We start from the raw sequence: 24,214 nt of genomic DNA, 5'->3' as shown, positions 1-24,214 counted from the left end.
ACCAGAGAATATGGGAACCACTTCTAGTCAGAAATGAAAGTACTGGGTTGTTTGTCAAATTCAGACATCTGTTTAAGTTTATAAACTGATCTTCACATGTAGTTATGAGATCCAAGGTGCAGAATGGATTATTAAACCTGACAACATTTTGATGTTTTAACAAACAGAAGCACTGCTCCAAACTGCCAAACTCCATGGGAGAAGGCTGCAAACTGATATACAATTAGTAGTAGAAAATAAATGGCAATATCATTGAATTCATGTTGGGAGTGAAAGCAGAGTTTCATGACTACTGAAAAACCCTGTCTCTTGACATCATAGTATATACAAAGAACAAAGCTACCAATTACCTACCTTTTTGTCAGGTTTTGGTGAACTACAAAGAGAATTTAGAGCTTGTCTCTTATATTCAAGTTTGTCATTTAATTGGCGTAGCTTATTTACAGCATAACTGGCCTGTTCATTAATTCCTGAGCTGCCTTCATCAAGAGCTTCTTCACAAACTTGGTTCTAGGAGAGATAGAATTGATTACAAAGGGGTACATACAATTAAAATGGTTTAATAGCTACCTAAGTGCAGGAAAAAGAAGAATATGGTACAGAAATATAGGGTATGGGGTTCAAATTCCTCCCCGGTCATGAAGCTCAGAAGGTGACCTTGGACCAGTCACTAAATCAAAATCCAACTTACCGTGATCACAAGATTATGGCAGACTAAAATGCTACACTAAAATCTTTGGAGGAAGTACAATAAAAAATAAAGAGACTAACAAATCACAAGATTTTCTAAAGATATTTCTATATTTCTTGAAAATGCGCCAATAATTCAGAAATGTATTTGTAAGTAATTTTTAATAAATGTTTTTGGTCCTGTCCATGTGTTTTGTGCTTCTTTCAACTAGTTCTTAAACTGAAAAGACAAACAACTGCCAAAGAATTTCTACTAATAACACATGCTTTTTGTTCCTGTGTTATAAACATGATTTCCTATAATAAAACATGGAAAATTTATTAAACTGCAACATTTTGCTAGTTTTTCAATGAATATCTCACTGAGTCTCAACCAATTCAACATAGTTTGTGGCAGCCACAAAAACTAAGTTTCTGTAGTATAAGAACTACTTTCAAAGTAAGTACAACACAATTAAACAAGAATAACAATTTCTAACCAGGAACACATTTTTTAAGAAATTGTGTTATATAGTCTAATTGAAAAACATTTATGTTCCAATTTAGTTGCAATATGAGTCATTACACAATACATTCAAGCCACTAAAACACAAGGTATAAAAAGGGCAAAGTTTTTACGAAACCAAACATCCCCAAAATGCTGGATCTAGTGAGCTCGTGTTTTGTGTTTTAAAATGTATAAAGTGTCCTACATGCACAAGGGAACCTGTGCACATATAAAATTGGATATAACGATGATCATGATAAAACTACACTGGGTATAAAAACATTTAAACAGCAAACAAATTAGGATTGTCCTTCACTGATAAACACGACACAGTTTTGGCATAACTCACCACTTCATCTTTGTCATCTGATGCCATCTGTACAGAACTCCTTTCTTCTTCCTTTTTGATCAATCTCTCATATAAATCACTGACAATGAATGATGGGTAATACCTGTCCTTCAGTGTTTCACAAACATCAGTCTGAATTTTGTAAAACACTTCAACACCTTTGTTGCCCACAAGGCTTTGCTGTATGTCTTTATATAGTGATTTTTCCACAGGGATTTCTCTACTGTCCACAAAAAAATCCTGATAGATTTGACTTACAAGTTGAGGTATTTCAGCCTAAGGGGGGGGGGGGGGGGGGAGGAAGAGTTGGGGTGGGGGAGGATGGAGAGAGAGAGAGAGAGAAACCCAACATGATGCAGTGAATATTTTTAAGTTTTCCTGATTCAGGTTTCTGAAGAAAGAACTATTGGGATATGGATTATGACCTTTTAGGATCATAAACTATTGGGTAGCAGAGTTTCAGAAGTGTTCCTTTAATTTATTGGGTAATTAATTGAGGATCACTGGGTACATAAATATCTTATTTATAGTTGATGCTCTCAGCAGACAAAGATTCAAGTAGACTTCTTTAAAATAACATGTTTGTTTTACTCACACATTTCTTGTCAGGTTAAACTTTAACATGTTTAGGTTTGTATCTTTAATTTATAATCTCTATCAGTCTCTTCAAAACTATATTGCTCTGTACAGCTCTCTTTTCGTAACAGTCTACTTCCAAGGGACTCAAGCATCAACAGTTTTCTAACTTCCTACACTGGCTTCTGTACTCAAACTGACTCAAGGCCTCAACTGACATTTCTCAACTGTCATCCCTTTTAAACTGCATTCGAAACAGTCACATTCTGCAGCCCCACCCACTGCCTCAAGTACATAGAGCAAGGAAACTGCAAACCAAAGAAGACATACACTTCAAGAAATAAACGACAAATTATAAACAGACAAAACATTAAACAGAGGAGGCTTGAGAAGGTTGCTATCTCCAACAAGAACAAGCTTCCATTTTGGATATTTATGAAATGTGAAGTCAAATGTAGTGTCATCGATAGAGTGCTGGGAAGAAAGAACTTCTCATTCTCACTCAGCCAAGGAGCTTCACTGAACGACAAATTGCCCTTCTCAGCTGAGCCTATCTTATAGAAGCTTAAGAAGAAAGGGGTAGGAAGAGAGAACCTTGTATGTCAACCCAAGCACTTTGGAACAAGGGTGGAATGCAATTTTACACATAATATAAAATCATAATCCAGAGTAGAATTTATCTGGTGTGTTATTTATAGGCAGAATATAAAAGCGATACACAATATCACAAAGTATCCATAAGACATGTCACAAAGCATAATTCTGCACAGAAAAAATTACCCCCGACCCTAAATATGGTGAGTTGCTAGCATTAAAAAAAAAACAGATTCCACATCAATACACCTTCTGAAGGGTCTAATACATATTGTGCATTCACTGCAAAGTGAACTGGAAGGGAAAGTATTAGAGTGAACATATGACAAAGAACAAGGGAAACCTTATAAAACACACTGCAGTCCTCCCCTGGGGACTTCATTTCTAGTTTAGCATTAAACTGAAGCCAAGAACTAAAGATGTTTCCAACCAGAAACAAAACTATTGATTGGGCTTCACTTTAAAATGACTCTTCTATGTAGAAACATTAGAACATGTACAACAATAATGTAATATAACTGCTGATATTTTAAAAATTCCACTTCCACGGAAGAGAGAATAGATTTTGAAATCTGGGCCCTTTATCATCATGTCAAGACAACTGACTGGACAAATTTATTTTTTTTTGATAAAATTATGAATTAAAGCCAGATGAAAACAGTATCATTGTAATAAGGAATTATATTGATGCAACAGTAATTTATAAGCAAGCGTCTACTTATAGGAGAGGGAGGGAGAAGGTGAGAAAGAGATCTTTCCAACGATAAGATCTGATATACTTTTGTCTGTTTGTACCTTGTTTGCATTCTTCAAGTATTCTACAGACTCCCAGTAGCTGATTAGAACCCTTTTATCCATTCGTTCCATATATATTCGGAAGTGCTGTCTATAGGATGGGTTGCACAAAATATCCTCAAACTGAAGAATCTGGAGAGAGATAGAATTAACATTAAACTGTATTTTAAAACCTACGTCACTGATTAATTACCTTATCAAGCACAATAAGATGAGAATACATATCTATTGCCTACAGCACGTGGTATTCCCAAGAGGTCTCCCATCCAAGTACCAACCAGGCCCCACCCTGCTTAGATTCCGAGATCAGACCACATTGGGCGTGTTCAGGGTGGTATGGCCATAGGATGTGAGGGCAATCTGGTTGTAACATTTGTCACCCCACTGATCGCTAGGGTTGATTCGGCTGATCTGACTGGCTAGGCGGATATCCCCTTCCTCCCTCACCACTCCACGTTAGTCTCTCCCGAAGCTGCATGCTCGGTGGAAGAGGACGATGTCCAAAGTATAGAAGCAGTGTAGCTACATAATCTATCTTGTTTGTAACTTGGGGACTGCTTGTACGTATAGGTACATTCATTTACTATATTCTCAAATATTCTTCTGCTGATAGAAAATGTAACTGAGATAGGACTCAGTGTATTACTAACACACTCTTACATGTTTCCAATAAATATATTCAGCATCCCGAAGATCCCTAGATTCATATAAAAGCATGCTGTAGTTCTTGAAACAAATCAGTGATGATCACAAGGACCTTCCTCCTTTAGTGTAAGCAAAAATTTATATGCATAATAATAATAATAATAATAACAAAAACAACAACTTAATTTTGATACCCCACCTCAATCTCCCTGAAGGGACTCGGGGCGGCTTACACATGGGACAAAATATCCACAGAACATCAAAACAAAACAATCCATTAAAAACTAAAAACACAAATAAAATAAAACTTAGCAAAGCAAAACAATCAAATAAAACACAATCAAATAAATTGTGAGGGTATAAAACAGCAACATCAAAACTCACTCAAACAATAACAAAAACCAATAACCAGAATACTAAGATGGGCATGATCAGGGTATAAAAAGGACTGGGCCTGGGATAGTGCAAAACAGAGCAGTATAGGGCTGGGGGATTGGAAGAAGTGCAGAGAACAGAGTACTATCTGGCGAGCTAAGGACTGGGCATTTATAAGTAGGGATTAGTCATTCTCATACGCTTATTGGAACACCCAGGTTTACAGATCCCTACGAAAGGAGGATAGTGAAGGGGCTTGTCTAATCTCCCTGGGGAGGGTGTTCTAAAGTTGAAAAACCACCACCAAGAAGGCCCTCTCCCTTGTCCCACCAGCCATGCTTTAGACCAGGGGTCCTCAAACTAAGCCCCAGGGGGCCGGATACGGCCCTCCAAGGTCATTTACCTGGCCTTCGCTCTGGGTCAATCTAAGTCTGAAATTACTTGAAAGCACACAACAACGACAACAACAATCCTAACTCATCAGCCAAAAGCAGGTCCACACTTCCCATTGAAATACTAATAAGTTTATATTTGTTAAAATTGTTCTTAATTTTAATTATTGTATTGTATTTAAGGGGTTTTTTTGCACTACAGATAAGATATGTGCAGTGTGCATAGGAATTAATTCATATTTTTTCAAATTGCAATCCGGCCCTCCAACAGTTTGAGGGACTGTGACCTGGCCCTCTGTTTAAAAGGTTTGAGGACCCCTGCTTCAGATGATCCTCAGAGGATCTTAGAGCCCACACTGGTTCATGGGAGAAATGCGGTCACAAAGATAGGTGGGGTACAAACAATTAGGACTTTGTAGGTCACAACCTGCACCTTGAATTGGGACCGGAAACTTATTGGCAGCCAGTCGAGCTGCTTTAACAGGGGCATCGTGCACTCCCTATAATTAGCTCCAGTTGAACACCAGATTCCCTTGTCCATCTTTCAGCACTCCCTTTTATTGAGTTAAATGCTGCTTTTGACATTTGCTCCCAATTCAATAAAAATTAGTCGGTAGTACAAAGCTGCATCCAGGCAATAGGGAGATAACTCAGCAGCTGACACATGGGTCTTTAGATAGGAGCCAAAGACTATTCATGTGGAGTAAGGCATTCACAAAAGCCAGCAATTCTGTGTATTTGTTAAAGTCTTCCCAAGCTTCCCCTTCAATTACAAGAATTATTCTATATGTACAGAATAAGCAGGTGGGGATACAGACCCCTCAAAAGAGAGCTGTATCACAATCCTTGATTCCACCAGTCAAATTTTTCAAAATCCTTATCATAGGGACAGAAAGTGAAGTGAAAAATGCACCTGTTCCAACTTATAAACAAATTCAAATTAAGAACAAATATAGAACCTATCTTGTTCATGAGCTCCCAGTGGTGCAATGAGTTAAACTACGTGCTGATGACCGACAGGTCAGCTGTTCGAATCTGGGGAGAGCGGTTTAAGCTCCCTCTGTCAGCTCCAGCTCCCCATGCGGGGACATGAGAGAAGCCTCCCATAAGGATGGTAAAACATCAATCATCCACATGCCCCCGGGCAACATCCTTGCAGACGGCCAATTCTCTCACACCAGAAGCAACTTGCAGTTTTTCAAGTCACTCCTGACACACACAAATCTTGTTCGTAACTTGGGGACTGCCTGTGCATATACATGGAAACTGGTGTATGCTACAGGTGAGCAAAAACCGTTGGGGATGGGAGGAAGCACAACATTTCTTGACAGACCTCCAAGGAAGAAACAGTTTGTACCCAAAGTGGTACAAAAATGAACTCCTTTCAATTAACAATTATGCTGTCAAGTAAACAATTAGATCTGACTAGATACTGCTATAGCAGGGAGGAGATGCTGATATAATATGACTCAAATTGCAACTGTGAAGGTTCTGCTATGAGCATTACCTTATTATAAGGGAATGAATGACGGGAGGGACACTGAGGATATTAGCCATATGTATTTGAAGGAACCATGAGAGATGGGAGCTATTATCAGTGTGCATGAGTTCCCTTCTTTTCAAATTACTTTATTTGCATCTCCCCAAATATTCAAAAAGAGAACACATTTCAGTGTGTGTGGGGGGGGGGGGGAGGAGTATTCAGGAAATGTATCCAGATTTCACTTAAGCAGAGTTCAAATATCCTTTTAGGTAAAAAACTACTACTATTGAAAGAGTATAACATTGAGAAATATCTGAGATTAGAGAGGATGGGAGGTGTGTGCAGACAAAGGGGAAAGTTTTAATTATAGCACAGTTCCCAATTCTCTTCACTTCAATTCCATCCCTACAATTTTGCCCAATCTATCTGATAATTCCTTTTTTGTAAACCTGATTCTTGAAAGCCAAGCTAATTATGTCAACCCTATAGATATCAGACCGTCAATTATCAAGATTTCTGTTCTGATAAGGAAGGAAGTATAAATTTCCATTTCCCCCAATAATTTTCTCCATGAACTGGCCTAAACAAAAGTAAGTTCAGTTACTTTGTATTTCATCCACTTGTTTAAATAGCTCAGCCCCACTGATCCTAATTAGATGCTTCTAAATCCCTAAAGAGAAAAAGCTGAAACCAAGGGCATAGAAGTAAGAGCACAGACCAAAACAAAAACAAAAACTGGTTTGAAATACTGTAATATCAAAGTAAACCATAGACTCCGTAATTTGACAGTTATCAGTTCAGTAGCCCAAAAGAGATCTATCTATATGTGTATTTTCAATTTTTCACTAGCATTGACACAAAACTATTAGCCATGTTATTACTATTTTGCCTATAATGCATGCAGTTGTATTAGTTTAGCCTAGCCTAGCAATCCTCACTGCATATTTTTCAGAAATAGGTCCCATAAAAAAACAGTATAACCTGCATCTAAGTAAATGTTTGGAATTGCAATAATCAAACATAGATAGATAGATAGATAGATAGATAGACAGACAGACACATCACTATTTGCTAGATAGGCCTTTGAACACCCATTATGCAATCCTTGAACAAGGTTGAAATGTTTGCAGGTCTCAGATACTTCAGTACCATTAATGTCCAGCATTAACCTGAAAGCAGACGGCTATGCTGGGACACGTGCGAGAATCTTGTCACGTGAATGTCTACCACTAGTGTACCAGAGAGAGGATCTAATTTTAGAGTTGGTATCCCTTTAAGCTTTTTAATGTCAAGCAGCTTCAGACTAAGAGAGGAATAGTGAACCACACTTAGCTCGGCCACAATTTTTTCTCAATTTTCCTGTCGCATTGACCCACTCTTAATTATTTATTTCAAACATTATGTCTCCTCCCCCTTGGGACATGAACACTTGATGTGATTTGCAATAGCAAAAACAAAAATAACCAAACAAAATCGTTTTTCTAAACAAAAACAGCAGGTTAAAAGTGGTAGCAACAAAGATGGAAGCACTCTAACTTGTTACCAAAGACAACTGCAGTATTAAAATTTTACAAGAAATACCAGGTGCATGTCTAAGCACAAAAACAAGAATTTCTGAAATTAGAATGAATTAAGGTTATGACGCAATAAAAGAAAGACGTCGAGTTCTCATGCTGACAGAATAAAGCATGCCATCCACCGAGATTACTTTTTGGTCCCAAGATATATGTTGTAATTTGGGGAACCTTAGATTGTGAGGAATTTCGACTTCTATCAGCTAAAGCAGGGGTCCTCAAACTAAGGCCTGAGGGCCGGATACAGCCCTCCAAGGTCATTTACCTGGCCCTCACTCAGGGTCAACCTAAGTCTGAAATGACTTGAAAGCACACAACAACAACAATCCTATCTCATCAACCAAAAGTAGGCCCACACTTCCTACTGAAATACTAATAAGTTTATATTTGTTAAAACTGTTCTTCATTTTAATTATTGTATTGTTTTTAAGGTTTTTTTGCACTACAAATAAGATATGTGCAGTGTACATAGGGATTCATTCATGTTTTGTTTTGTTTTTCAAATTATAATACGGCCCTCCAACAATTTGAAGGACTGTGACATGGCCCTCTGTTTAAAAGGTTTGGGGACCCCTCAGCTAAAGGAAGTGTTTGCAGTTTTTATGCATTCTTGGTACATTGATAAATGTTCAATAAGATGCTGCACAAATGGCTTGTTTTCATGTTGGTAATCCCAGAATCTGGTCCAACTGAGAACATCTATGCCCTCAGGGATGTTACATTTGCCTACACGGAACAAAGAAACCTTAAGCACACAATTCTTCCAGGAGCAGAATGCAGCAGCCAGAGAACTGCACATTACATAATGCAAGCTGATGCATTAAACTCTACTTAAAGTGTAACCCCTCTGGTCGCATTGTTAAGAAAGAAAATACAATAGTCCTTCTCTTGTTTGCATCACCCTGCTCTTTTTTGTGTTCCTGATTCTAAGTTTGCAACTGTCTTATACTTTCTGAATACATAGCGAGAATAGCCACTGAAAGGCAAATCTCAGATAAATATAGCAATACTCAGAGGCTCCCTCCATGGCTGAATGCCCCTTTCCTACCTCATTTTTGGATTTAGCTTGATATTAACAACACTCTTCCTCCTCCTGTTTCAACTGAGAATTAGAACATCTTATTTTCTTGCTATTTTCCATTTTCCAGCTATTAGAATAATCTCTCCTCCTGCAACACATTTAGTTTCTTTGGCTTACTGCAGTCTTTTTAAAATTCTGGTTTTGCTTCCCTATTCCTCAAGAAAATCTATTTTCTAAAAATATTTTAATTTCTACCTAGATATAGTAGAATTGAGGATAGTACCACCACAACCAAGACTATGTTTCTAATTTGGTGTGTTCTTCAGAATTTTGGAAAAGGCCTAGAAGCAGTTTGGTGCATCTCTAACAGTCAGACAAAGCAGAACAAATATAGTGACACAGACAGAAAGGTTTACCTTAACACTTGAGCTAAGGAGCCCCCGGTGGCACAATGGGTTAAACCTTTGTGCCAGCTGAACTGCTGACCGAAAGGTCAGCAGTTCGAATCCAGCGAGGTGAACTCCCATCTGTCAGCTCTCATGCTGGATGTTAAAACATCCAGGCGTCCCCTGGGCAACGTCCTTGGAGACGGCCAATTCTTTTACACTAGAAGTGATTTGCAGTTTCTCAAGTCGCTTCTGACATGAAAAAAAAGGTCATGTGTTTCAAGTGTGCTAAGAAAAGCTACCAACCCTTTAATGTGTATGAATCAAAGGAGCAGCATAGACACTTTTCAAAGGCTGAGGAGAATGTGCTTTGTATAGGGGCAGTCGATGCTGAAGAATCCTTCCATACTGATGCCACTCCTACTAGAAACTTATGGTTATGAGCCTTAGCATCATAAGCATAGCACCCAATTTCCAGCCTTTTAGGACCCTGTAGGAAGAAAATATTAAATACTGCCACTAAAAGGAATATTAAAAAGGACTTTCAGGTCACAGCACAAGCACTATGGTCCAAATGTTTATGGCAGGAAAAAGATTTAAAACATCCAAATTTCTTTCCCTCCCTGACATGCACACAAGACATCCTTACCTTCTGGGTCTGAGGGCTGTCAGTATCTTCAAATGTGCCATCTTCTGACTGGTCATAACTAGGACCTCCTAAAAGCCGTATTCGCTTTTCACACTGCTTTTTTGCTACAGTTAGTTGATTAATATATCTTTTCATGTTTCTTGCTCTAAGATGGTCAGCTTTCATTGCAGCAGTCTCTTTTCCTTTACTTTCTGTAACAAACAGTTTCAAAAGATTGTTTTTTTTAAAAAAAAAAGAGGAATAGTTAACATTTCAACATATAATTAATGTTTTTGGTGGCCAAGATGGCAAAGGTTATTTATAACATATAATTAATTTTGAATGCTTGGTTCACTGAGCTGACTGTCTCCAAACATACTTGACACAGCATGCAGAATTCTGGAACCTCTCACAGTACTAAATATATGTTGAAAATATGCTCCAAAGTAGCCCACCACAAAAACCTGACAAATCACAATTGTTGCTCGTAAGATACCAAGGGACACATTTCATAACATCAGATGATGCTGTACCCCGGTAATCTCAACGAACTGATCTGGGCTGGCTAAAATTTTGCCAGTCTCCATAAACTAATACTTTAAAAATAAATAAAATGAGATCAACACTCATTAATAATATACTTTGCTTGAAAGCAGTCATTTACCTGTGGCAAGAAAAAACTAACTCTGGGTGGCCAGGAAATATAATTCACAGAATGTGTTTCTTCCTTATTTTGGAGCCATAAACAGGTCTCAGATTTGCAAATGATGTGTGATAAATAATAAAATTTCTGGGAATTGTGAATTTTAAAATATCTGCATTAATGTATCACTCTTAATCATTTATATGTATGCTATATGTATGACTAAGCATTTTTAAAAGCAGACATCCTTAAACTAAGCCAACCTCTTACATACCATATAAATATGTTTTTTGCAGTCTCTGAGCTGTTGGTATACAAAAGTGCTTCATTCTCAACCATCACTGTCCAGTTGCCATTTTTAAAAATTGTGTATATGGAAATTTTGAGGTGAAAATGAAGAGCCAGCTTAGAGGGAATGGAATATGTTTTTATCACCTTGTAGACAGGATACTGAATTAAATAGTGAAGAATGTCCTCTGCATATAAGCAACACTCATTGCAAAAGATGTCTCCATAGCAACCATTCAGAACTGCAGAGGGCACTTGCTGGAAGCCCAATCAATTGTAAAAACACATTTAAGAAATGTCTTAGAACAATGCTTCAAGATCAGATAATTCATTGGCTGTTCACATCTATGGTCAGATTTAATCTTACAGCATCAAACCAAAACACATAGGTTACAGTCATCAACAATATCAGTTTTACTAACTGACAGCCTACAGACAGATCAGTTTTGTAAGATGAAAATATTCTTCAAACTAAACTTTCAGTTCTGTTTTAGCAGTTTAAATCTTGTTGCTGTATTAGGTGTGAGAATTAATCTTTATTATTTATTTACTGTATTTGTATACCGCCTTTCTCAGCCCGTAGGCGACTCAAGATGGGTAACAGGGCAAAATTCAATGCTTACAATGTCATAAATACAATTAAAAACATAACATATAATAAAAACTATATCCGCTTTGCATATAAGTACAATAGCCAATACAACACCACAGCACTAGAGGGGAAAAGGCGACAACTTATTTTGGTAACAGCTGTACACATGGGTCTGGAACCAGATATCAACCAACCTGCATTGACCAACGCACCAGCACTTTGCCACAGATGCCAGATACCATAGGGATGTCAGAAGCTGATCAACTGAGATCTCTCAGCCATCGGGGGAGAAGGGAAAATTTGACATGTGTCTGTTTCCCGTTTGGCCCAAATCTGCGCAGGTCCACAGTCAACCCCCCACTCCACCACAAGTCCCCCAGTGAGACCCTATTTTTGACCAGTGCACAAGCCAACGAGTTCCCCCCTGGCTGGATTCACAACCCATGGCACCAGCCCAAAGTTGCAATAAGCCAAGAATCACCAAAATGAAGCTCCAAAGATAAAGGGAAGATGGGTGAGGAAAAGAACGAAACAGAGTGAGGTGGAGAAAATATCCCAATCTCTTTAAACCTCATCACCCAACCAGAATAGAAGCTTTATCCTGTCACCCTGGCTGGATGAATGTATTACTGGCCAACGATTGGGAGAGCAGCAAGGTATTTTGAAGTCAATCACCAACAGCTAATTGGAGCCCCCGGTGGCGCAGTGGGTTAAAGCACTGTGCCGGCAGGACTGAAGACCGACAGGTCGCAGGTTCGAATCCGGGGAGAGGCGGATGAGCTCCCTCTATTAGCTCCAGCTCCTCATGCAGGGACATGAGAGAAGTCTCCCACAAGGATGATAAAATATCAAAAATCATCCAGGTGTCCCCTGGGCAACATCCTTGCAGACGACCAATTCTCTCACAACAGGAGCAGTTGCTCCTGACACGACAAAAAAAAACAAAACAGCTAATTGACTCATGCCTGTTTCCTGTTCCCCAAACTACAATCGCCCATTAAGTTGGGCATCAAGTGAACAGAAATTCAAGACAGGATAAGAGACAAAATACTGCATAATATGCGTACAACACTTGTGGTTGTACACATATTATCCCTCACACACACACACACACCCCACGCCCCTCAGATCCAGAACCTCAGAACCAGAGACACATTTGCTTCAACATTTTTTAAAGGCTAGTTCTAGGTCCTAGGACAGATTTGCAAAGCTAGCTACAACTGAGTGCAAAACTACAAAAATAAGACACTGCAGAATGTCAGGACACCACGTATTTCAGAATCTTGGTTTTATTCCAAAGACTTCAGTAATAGAAGATAAATGCACGGTCAAAACCAGAACAAAAAGATGCAATTGTAGAAAATTATTCTTCTACCAGAACAGAACAAGAAATAATGCAAAACCCTAATTATAGGATAGTTAATGAAATACAAATTAACTTTCATTTTATTGCTTAGACTAAAAGCTTGTCTCAGTATTGCTTTTGGCAAAATTACTCCTATCTAATTTAAAGCCATGGTATGGACTAATTCACAAATTTAAATCTACTTCACATGTAACGGTAACTGGAAAAGACATATAAAGGCAGCCAAAATATCCACTTGGAGGTCAGCAAAATCAATTCTAGCCTTTGGGAAAACAAAGGGGGGGGGGTTCTTTGACATGTCCTGCAATTAAGATTTTTACTGCTAAAATTCTACCACAATTGTTATACGGAGCGGAAATATGGGGACAGGGTAGCACAAAGCAGGTTGCATATATCCAGAATAAGTTTGTAAAGGCTCTTTTAGCCCTGCCCCCGTGAAACCATCTGCCTTGTTAAGGCTTGAATTGGATGTTTCCTCACTTATTTATTTATTGTATTTACTTCATTTATACCCTGTCTTTCTCACCCCACAGGGGACTCATGGTGGCTTACAAAATTCTGGCTAAAGGTCAATGCCGCATATAAACTCAACAATAAAACATATCCCATCAAACTATAAAGCTAATAAAACACATGGAACAATAAAAACAGATTAAGACCATATGCATAAGCTTAACATCTCATATGAGAAGAGACTTTTGGAAACGGAGGATGGGAGTATAACAAAGCAATGCTTGATGGATCAATATAAGTGGGGAGACTGGCCTCAATATTGGTTGACCGTGCTCCATCAGTACTTTGACAGGTCAACAACAACTCTAATGCAGTTGGACAAGAAGGCGATAAGATAAAATCTTTAGAGTTGGATGCATGTGACAATTTGCAGGACAGTAAACAACAGGGTTTCACAACTTGGTATCCTCCATTAAAGAGTGACCATTATTGGCAACAATATCTTCAAGACATAACGGCTGTAGCCCTCAGGAAAGTATTTACAGTCCTACGCTTCCAGACAATACCATCAGGCTGGTTAGAGGGAAGACTTTGTATTTGTGGGTCGAAGGAAAGAGAAGATTTAATACGTTATCTGTTACATTGCCCTTTGTATAATGATCCTAGAATTAATCTTCTGGGAAAAAGGGCAGCGCTGCAACAGTCAGCAGTTAACTGTGACCTGTTAGCATATTATTCCAAAAATATAATATTAAAGGTTGCCACATTTGAAGTCATAGCCCAAAAAATCTGAGCTAAATTTGTAAAGTCCACAGAGGAGACTATAAATGGAAATGGAAACCCAAAATATCAAGGCAGAAAATCCCATAATATCTACTTTGAACTGGGTTATGTGTGTCCACACTGCCATATATTTCAGTTCAAAGCAAAACATGTGGGGTTTTATTCAGTTCTGTGGAAGGAGCCTACGTTTCATAAAGCAAGAATCCATTGTCGTCCGTCCCGTCCCCCCATCTCATTCACCATGCATATTCAAATAGAGGTGTTCGAAAATTCCACCAAAAAATTCCAAAATTTATAAAAAGATCTGGTCTCAAGTATTTCAGATCAGGAAGACTCAATCTATAGTAGTTATCTTGACTTGGTAATCTCCTTTACATACCTGTGTGATGACAAAGAAAGCAGGCATCTATTTTGTAATGTATTTAGTTTCAAACATTAGTAAAAGACCTCTATCCAATATTTCAAACTGGAATAGTCTACATTTTAGAAAAAAATCTTGTTTTAGCAAGCTCAACATAACTAATCACAATCCAGCCTTCATACAAACCGCAATGGAAATCTTAAACAACTCATTTTTTTTAAAAAAAAACAAACAAACAAACAAACTAATTATCATATTACTTGTATTGCTGGAGAACTATAGAGCAGTGCATAGCCGTGGGTTTCAGAACTTTTCTAAAGACTTAGGAAATTGTTTTTAATGTTTGAAGCACACAATTCTGAACATTTTAGTAACAACACAAAAAGGCCTGAGCATATATTGTACAGGGCCATGAAGACAACGTATGACTGGACAGTGTGTGTATACACACACACACACAATTATCAGGAAGTGATGAAAAAGTTGGCATTTTTAGAACCTCAGTTTTCAGAAAAGACAGCAAGTTTCAGGCCTCCCTGATGCTGAAAAAATATCCTTGGTACAGAGATAGCTAGGGAACTGAATGACAATAGCATGAAAGCAAGGCACTACCATTCTGCATATGTCTCCATCCTTATTCCTAGGTCACTCTTATCAGCTACTAAAAATTAGTGGCTCTCACTTATCTATCCCTCAAACCCCACCTAACCATGAAAAATGTTATTTGAAATGTCAAAAGTGGGTTTCTATAATGCTATCCTGAGTAGATAAACATCAACTTTTAAACAGAAAAATGGCAGTTGGCAATTTTAAAACGATCACTGACTGTCCTTTTACAAAAATACTAAACTGGACAAGAAATACTTGATTTTCTGGGATAGAGACTGCTCTGCAAGCTCATTTGCATTTACTCACTGAAAGTTGATTTTCAATGACCATATGAATAATACTTCCTAGAAAGAGACAGCTTACCTTTTTGGCGCTTCATCTGTGGAAAGCTGCTGATAGTGGTTGCCTGAACTATTTCCACTACAATCTGGTACCTAGTACAAAAGGAAAAGGAATTCTGTCATTTCTGCTCTCTAATAATAGAAAAAGTTTAGAAATCTTAAGTGTTTGGACTGAAACTCGACTAACTAGAAGGTTCTAGGAGACGTAATATAAAAATCCATGAAATCAATGTAATTTTTCACCCCCGAAATAACATGGCAGTGTAACTCCATCGATGTGCAGAAAATCTCCTCGGCTAAGATTACAGACAGCAATTTACACCATCCTGAAGAGAGCTGATAAAAAGTGCAGTGACATTATACGTCTCCATAGCAGCAGCTTATCTTTCAATTGAAGAAAGCATACTCATTAAAATAATAAATTCTACATCAATTCAGATTTTAGATACGCTCTATCCAAGTTATTTTCAGTGTCAGCTAACCTCCATTACCAGCAAATAATATGAAGGGACACACAATGAAGTAGTTGAGTTACAGACTAGTTTAATATAATCACCTAATGCACTCTGTCCGAGAAAATATAATTTATTTCTTATCTTATCTTTTGTTCTGTCACATTTATCCAGCTCTTGATGTTCTATTTGGCTATATTAGCATGCACAATAATCAGAAACATTTCAACAGGAATGAGGATTGATTATATAAGGCAGTGGTTCCCAAACTGTGGTCCATGGACCACCAGTGGTCTGCAAGAACTAAAATACGGTCCGCTGCCTCACTGTTACTACACTGTTGCAACAAGAACAACTGGTCTTGTGAAACCCTCTTATAGTGCCAAGGCTTATTAAATATGTTTTCTGTGGGCAAGCAGATGGCGACTACTGAATGGTATATGTTCTGTATCAGAATCTAGAGCTGATATGGTCTATCCCAGGAGTTCTCAAACTTTTTAAACAGAGGGCCAAGTCACAGCCCCTCAAACTGTTGGAGGGCCGGATTGTAATTTGAAAAAAAACATGAATGTTCCTATGCACACTGCACATTTATTATTTGTAGTGCTAAAAACACTTAAAAGCAATACAATAATTAAAACGAAGAACAATTTTAACAAATATAAACTTATTAGTATTTCAATGGGAATTTGGGCCTGCTTTTACCTGATGAGATAGGATTGTTGTTGTTGTTGTTGTTGTTGTTGTGTGCTTTCAAGTCATATCAAACTTAGTTTGACCCTGAGCGAGGACCGGGTAAATGACCTTGGAGGGCTGTATCCAGCCCCCGGGCATTAGTTTGGGGACCCCTGGTCTATCCAATGCAATTTTCTGAATCAACACCCCAAATAACCAAACTGAATATAAAGTTGATCAAAAACTGATTCGGATCCCTTTTGGTACTAATGTTGGAGAGTTGTCCCTGGTCAAAAAAAACTTGGAAACCACTGCTGTAAGGCAAGGCTATTTATTTGCAGATTCTTGCATTGCTTTTATCCTAACAAGCTGATGTATATAATTACATTTCCATTTCCATGGATAAAGGAATGCATCGGTTCGGGGTTTCAAAGTCTGTGCTTAATAGAAATATAGCTACAAAAGTTATGCAACAAGGTTATGGAACCTTCCAGATACTGCTAAATTCCAGCTTCCCTTAACTCAGATGAACATGGCCAATGGTCATAGATAATGGGGTCTACAGTTTAATATCACATGAAGGACCTCAGGTTTCTAATTGATGTTTTATACCCTTCAAATACACACAATGTTTTTCTTTTTCTGGGATAACATCTCAGGGGTTTGAATGTGCAACCTGGAAGGATCCTAGTTCCTATGCCTGGTCTTTCTTCCTTCTTCCACCTGACTTAGATCTTGTTCTGAAGTCCGAGGCTTTATTGCTTAATCAGTGTGTCTGAAAGGACTTTTCACTTTTGCCCTCTCAGATTATCTCTCTCTCTTTATTTCATCTCAAGGATAAGCAAATAACCCAGGCAGCTCTCACTACAAATCCTCAGACCTGACAAGACTGAAGGTACACATGTACAATTACAGCAAAGAGCTATTTCATATTTTAACTTTCACTCACAAATGCCATTTAGACTGGTTTAAAAAAACAGTAGTTACTCAAAAATTCAACTGACCGACAAATCAAAGACTAGTATGTCTATGCATTCATATAAAATTTCCTTAGTCTGAATAACTAATACATTGCACAAAAGATAAGATAGCAGGAACTAGAATTTAAATCTGAAAGTGGATCCTAATCTATAGTGCAAGAGTAAAACATGCTGAGGCCCTAAACTATGTCAAATGTGAGACATCACCAAAAACAAGTTGAAGGTTGTTGTTTATTTTTCAGTTTAAAAGTCTTGCATAATCTGAGACCCTACACTGCTGGTTATTTGGTTTATGTGCTATTCCAGTTCTGCAAATCTAATGTGCTCAGATTTCAGAATTTTTTTCAAATATTGAAAGAATTAAGGCCATTTGATCCTTTGATTAGTAGAAGTCTCTGGGCTGGCTAGGCCAGACATAACTCCCAATATTGCCTTGCCTGCTTTTGTACAGTCGAAACAAGCAAAGTCTTTTGCCTCCAGTACTTGACTACAGAAACCCTATGTGAAGGCTCTCCCAATCTTGTGTCTACTGCAGCTCTCCAAATTGCCCCTTACATACACCACAGATGTTGGAATGTATTTATCCTCTCTGACTTTTGATTTTGCTCCTCTTACTAAATAACTGTATGGGTACTGGGCTGAGTGTTTTATGAGCAAACATCAGATACCTTAGTTGTTTGAGGAACTCAACATCAGAGTTGCCGCTGATAAGCTTGATGAACTCTTCATAAGAAGGAGCATATGTGTAGGCCCTTTTGTGATGTTCGTTCACCTGCTCTCTGTACTCCATCTGGGCAAGCAGCATTTGGTTGATGTAGTTGGGATCACTCAGCAGCTCAACCATTGGTTTTAGCACTGAAACAACAACAAATTGACACATCACAGAAAACTGTATCTTTGCATCAAACATGATTGGCTTGTCATTCTGGATACAAGTATTGACTAAGTATAAGATGCCTATTTACAGCTCATTACTATTCATCTTTCACTTATAAGCAGGCCTCACAGTGTTTGATGAGGCTTACTGCCAAGAAGGACAGATTAGATTGCAATCTTAACAGCTTTTTTCAAAAACAGCAAGAGGTGGCATTCAATCTTAAAAATTAAAATCACTGAAGTCTGAAAACCCAGTCTTTAAAAGTATGGATCATTCAAGCTTTTTAAACTGTATTTATAACACTCTAAAATTAGAGCTTCAATTATTAAACTGGCCGATAAGCAATTTAGAGGAATTGATTGATGCAGCAGATTCAAGATCAGTAGGATTACAAAGTGAATCCATGTGTGTTTACTGTGTGCAAAATTTGACCTGGCATTTATCAAAGGTCAAAGCACTATCCAGACAAAAAAGATCAAAATGCTATCCATGCAAAAAGCCCCTGCTCAATCCCTATCATTTCCAGGTAAACTGGAGAAAGTAGTGTTTGTGTAGATACATAACTTGAGCTGACTGTATACACATGGTGTGTGGTTTATATAGAAAGCTTGACTTTAAAATGCAATACTAACTAATATACAGGTTGCTTATGTTATTACACTTCCTGATGCGATTGCTTAACCATCTCTTAATACCGTATTTCAACGAATCTAGGGTGCTGTTGTTTCTAATTGTAAGGCTGCCCTTTGGGGTGAGGAGGGCGAGGTATAACTACAGTAAACAAATAAATAATGCTATTAAAACCTATTTCAAAATGAATAGGGAGAATGGGTTTCCCACCCAAACTAGCACAGTAATGCTATCAGCAAAACATGAGGACTTTTCAAAAAAAAAAAATCAACCCTGCACTTCAAGGACATCATCCATTGCAAGGCACACCCCTTTTTTGGAACCTCAATTTTGGGTAAAATACTGTGCCCTAGATTTGGTGTAATATGGCAATTACCTTTTGATGCAAGTATTTCTGCAAGGACTATGCGCAAGCTTTGAGAGCGGGCATCCTTTGAGGGTAGAAGACAATACACCAGAATCTGAGAACATGATTGCAGGAATCTTGCTTCTTCATCTGAATTCGTCAAACAAGGGTGCAATAAAAATGGTCGTGGCTGCTCTTCTAGTCTAGAAAAGAAAATGCAATTATCTTCCAGCCACCATTGCTTAAAATATGAGACCCCTAAAGATTAGCTATATAAAAAAATTACAAAAAATTAGCTTTGCTGTATTTATGTTATTGCAACTGCAAAATAGGAATTGCACATGTGGTGCAACTATATATAGTCTTAAAATCCCTTGCTTTCTCTCTCATTCACCCTAGGGAAAAAAAACACAGCATGTTCATTCACTTGAGCCACGTTAAATTAATAATGCTACAGAAATTTTGCACATTTCTCTTGCACTTTTGGGAGAACATACTTCACACTTCAATCCACACACAGATTAGCTGCATTCATATAAAAATTTATATATATATATATATATATATATATATTGAGGGAATGAGCCTATGTATGTGCCTCATCCTAATTCCCTTTATGTTTCTAATCACATCAAAACCTTGACCCAATGTGTGTATTCCCAACTATATTTTCTTTTAAAAAACAACAAACTTATCTTTAAACTATGGTTGGCTGCATTTTTAAATTACACCACAGTAAAGATTAGATTTCAGTACTATCACTATATTCACTTCACTTTATTTCTTAATTAGTTGCTCACCACCAAGGTGCTCCGAGTGACTTACAATTTAAAGTAGCATTTACACAATATAAAAACATACAACAGTGACTATTTGGCAAATTAGATCTGATCACTTTACTTAAATGCACAACCAAACAGCCAAGTCTTGAGCGCCTTTACAAAAGGTCGCAACGTTGTGATTATCAAAAACAAGACAGTATTTTAAGTTTCCAAACTATAGCTAGAGGCAGGCAAGGGAGCTGTATTGTCCAAATGCTTGCACCAGCTCATCCTCATAATTCCAAACCGTGATTCAGCATTATGTTAAATTGCAGCCATAAATGCAGCAAATGCATCCAAGTCTCATAACTTGCATGCAGTAAAATACAACACAATTTATTCAGGAAAGTGGTGTGGAGATTAAAATTTTAGTCAGTTACCGTTAAATAGCTTCCAAACTCTATAATATCTTTCAAATATATCAGCATTCAAAATCTGGATTGAGATACAAGACAGTGAAAGCAGAAAGTAGAGTAAAAATGGTGAAAAGTCACTTGTCTGGTTGCCTATAGCTAGTAATATTTGCGAATAGAGTAACTGGTTAGTTCCTAGAAGGCCATAACTAACGTAAAAAAGATAATGGAGCAGCTCACCTATCTTTCCACCCAAACCCCATAGCAACTGAACTTAACACCCCTCTCTAGCACAGAGACAAACACACACTCCAAAACCACATCACCTTTGTGTTCTGGGGTTTTTTTTTTCTTTCCTCCCCATTCCTATTTGGGCCAAGTCTTTTTTCAGATTGTCAGACTGAAGGCTGAGAATCACTCTTTTCACTGAGATGGAAAGGCACCTCATCTTGTTTACAACGAAGCAGCTATATGCCTTCAAACTGCTTGCTGATTTATCATGACCCTATGACTTTCATAGGGCTTTCCTAGGCAATGAATATCCAGTGGTAATTTTGCCAGCACAGATGCCTCAAATAAATTAAAACTGCTCCTCTTGCTCCTCTGCCACTACAGGAAGGGAAAAGGGAAGTGGGTATTTCAGTGGCTAGTTTTAGCAGAATATGAGGGGCTTGTTCACCTGGAAAGGGGGCCTAATTTTTTTGTGCAGGTCTTCCCATCCCATATTCTTCTTCCAGCCTGCAAAGCACTACTCTACTGCTGTTTTTCTACTACAGGGTGGAAGGCTGTGATTTCCTTTCCCTGCCTGCATTCCCAGCCCTGTGGCTGCAGTTTAAAACGCTGCCGTTTGTTTGTGTGAGAGTTACCCTGTGCTGAGAAGGAGTTGAAATAAAGGCAAAAGTGAAAGGGAGTAAGACGTAGAAGGTGCAAAGAACAAGAAAAACAAACTAAGACAATGACTGAAGTTCAAGGGTACATTCAGCTGACCTCTCACTGAAGAAGCAATTGACACAAAAGGTTGCTGGTCAGTGAAAGTACCTCATCAATTACTGGAGATAACTCCATATATCTTTGCCTGGATTTCACCTTGCTCTAGCTCTGATATTAAGACAGATTTTTGTATTTCACAAGCACACCCACTGAGAATTTTCAGCATTTAGGTAATTTTACAAGATATATGCAAAGTGTTTGGGATAGTTGTTTTCCCTTAATTTTATAATTCTTGTTATTTTACTATTTGCTACTATATAATTTCACAATCTTATTACTTATTATTTTACAATTTTACTATTTTTAGTATTTTAAGTATCAATTCAATGAGATATGTATCTTGATTTATTCTCCTGCTTTCTAATAATTTGAAAGTAAAAGTAGCAATGTCTTTGTACAAAACCCAGGAGTATCAAACAATTCTGACTTTGATTTTAGGCAGAGTTAAACTCTCAAAGCCATAGGATGGCCTCTACACGGGCCCAGTTACGTAAAGCCTCTGCTCTTAAAACTCTTTTCCCACCAAACTAGTAAGAGAAGACTGTAGGAGAATCCTGCATACCTCTATCTGTGTCATACCAAGGGGCCTTCTAGCTTGTGAAATTGTCTACAAAGCTGTTAAACCTAAATTTGCAAAGAATACCCTGTAATTGGGTTTAGTATAACTTACCCGCAAAAGATTTAAAAGAACAATTAAGATTGTGTCATATCTTTGTGTATTGCAAAAAAAGGTCAAAGTAATTAGGTATCAAAAAAAGTGACTCAATGGTGATAAGGTAAGAAGGTTGAAATAGGGAAATTGCAAATCATCTCATGGAAGGAAAAGGAAAAAAATAACAATTCTGAAAAGAAAAAAAAGCAGAAGCCCTCCTTCCTAGCTACTCATTTATTCTGGCTTCTCTACAGATGAAAGCAAAATGAACAAAGAAAAGTAGATGTTCAAAAAACCGGTGACAATGAAGACAAAAAATGCATGGAGAGTTGTGATTGCTGAGCTCTGATGAGAAAAATCAGTCATGAAGTTTCTCCCTCTTTCGTAGCAGTGTGCTTCAGCTGTAATGATTCATTTCACTTTGTACAGTATGAGTTGTGAATTTAAATTATTTGTTTAACACAAAGAAGTGGGCTGAGGCCTCAGGTATCAGGACTGGGAAAGAACCATCTACCAAAGATCTCAGAGAAGAGATGCCAATCTGAATAAGTACTCAAGGTAAGGACAAACACAGTAATCAAGTAATTAAAGTAAGGACAAACATTCTAGTTTAGTACCAGTTTTGTATGGAATATGGCACAAGGACACTGTGCCACAGCTAAATGATTCATTAGCTCTTTTCTTGAGACAATTTTGTATGCACAAAACAAGTTACTTTTATTTTGCTTATATTTGTTAACACTGTATTACAAAAGAAAAATAAATCAGTCCTGACATACAACATCCCCGTTTCATCCTCCCACAAATATCCTCTTTGCATAGGTAAATGTAAAGGTTTCCCCTGACATTAAGTCCAGAAGTGTCATACTCTGGGGGGTTTCTAAACTGAAGAGCCGGCATTGTCTGTAGACGCCTCCTAGGTCACGTGGTTGGCATGACTGCATGGAGCACCATTCCTTTCCAGAAGCAGTACCTATTGATGTCTTCAAACTGCTAGGTTGACAGAAGGTGGGCCTAACAGCTGGAGCTCACCCCGTTCCCCAGATTTGAACTGCCAACCTTTCGGTCAGCAAGTTCAGCAGCTCAGCGGTTTAACCCGGTGCGCCGGCAAATGAATATATGCCATTTATGCTTTTTAAAAGATGGGGAAAGTCACTCTTCCCATATTAAGTATGAAAAGATTATCAAACTGCATTGCATGGTCTTAAAAATTTCCCAGATTCAAGATGTTAACAGATGTCATCAACCAATTAGCCAAATTCATCACCCCTTGTATTCATTCATCCTACCCATCTCCTAGGACTCATTTTGAGGTGTTCAGACCATCCTTGAAGAAAAGGAATGGACAGATAAACCAAAGCAAATGCTGCTATAATGTGATTTTATTCCCTCTTACAAGTAAATGCTCTGACAAATTACTACTTCTTTTGCAATGGCTACAAAATCTATTTTCCACATTAAACTATATGTTTTCTTATAATAATAGAATGGAGAATTATTTCAGTCCATCTTATTAAAAAGCCATCAATCTGCAAAGAGGCTTGGAAAGTGATACCCATTGTGCAAATGCCTATTTAAAAGGTCAGAGTGAAGTCTACTTTTCCATTTCCAATCAGAATATGCTTTCAGTAAGTGCTTGCATGCAGAGGGCAAGTGTACAAGAATATACTGGATAGACTTCTCTCACCAGGTACTTGAAAAACCTTTCTGAAACTCACAGTGCAAGAAAAGTACTTAATAATGTTCCAACCTGTTCTCATGATGTATCAATTCCGGGCAGCAATATGTCAGTAAGAAGAGAAAATTGTGTGGGGAGCGGCAGGGGCCATTTGACTATACTGAGTTAATCACATCCTCCAAGCCAGTGATTTCCAAACTATGATTCCCCTGATGTTTTGGAATTCAACTCGTTCAACCCCCAACAGCCTCAGCTACTTTGGTCAATGGCCAGAGTTCCTGGAGCTCATGTACAAAAGACCTAAAGAACCAGAGTTTGGGAATCAGTGC

At 38.0% G+C, this 24,214-nt stretch overlaps 1 protein-coding gene and 1 pseudogene across 1 annotated transcript in view; both read right to left on the bottom strand.

Moving 5' to 3' along the window:
• SNX25 (sorting nexin 25) overlaps positions 1 to 24,214 on the bottom strand; it is a 73,258-nt gene that overhangs the window by 28,873 nt on the left and 20,171 nt on the right. The window contains exons 4-10 of the mRNA XM_060778635.2: positions 19,422 to 19,594; positions 18,207 to 18,393; positions 15,454 to 15,524; positions 10,017 to 10,207; positions 3,492 to 3,623; positions 1,527 to 1,802; positions 355 to 510 (exon numbers count right to left, since the gene is read on the bottom strand). Coding sequence (XP_060634618.2) covers positions 355 to 510; positions 1,527 to 1,802; positions 3,492 to 3,623; positions 10,017 to 10,207; positions 15,454 to 15,524; positions 18,207 to 18,393; positions 19,422 to 19,594 — 1,186 coding nt within the window. The remainder of the gene's footprint in view (positions 1 to 354; positions 511 to 1,526; positions 1,803 to 3,491; positions 3,624 to 10,016; positions 10,208 to 15,453; positions 15,525 to 18,206; positions 18,394 to 19,421; positions 19,595 to 24,214) is intronic.
• Positions 3,721 to 3,839, bottom strand: LOC132777371 (5S ribosomal RNA; annotated as a pseudogene).

This window comes from Anolis sagrei, chromosome 5 (assembly GCF_037176765.1).
Source record: "Anolis sagrei isolate rAnoSag1 chromosome 5, rAnoSag1.mat, whole genome shotgun sequence".
Classification (NCBI taxonomy): domain Eukaryota; kingdom Metazoa; phylum Chordata; class Lepidosauria; order Squamata; family Dactyloidae; genus Anolis; species Anolis sagrei.
Note: the sequence above shows the minus strand (reverse complement) of the source record. Positions and strands in the feature narration are given on the sequence as shown.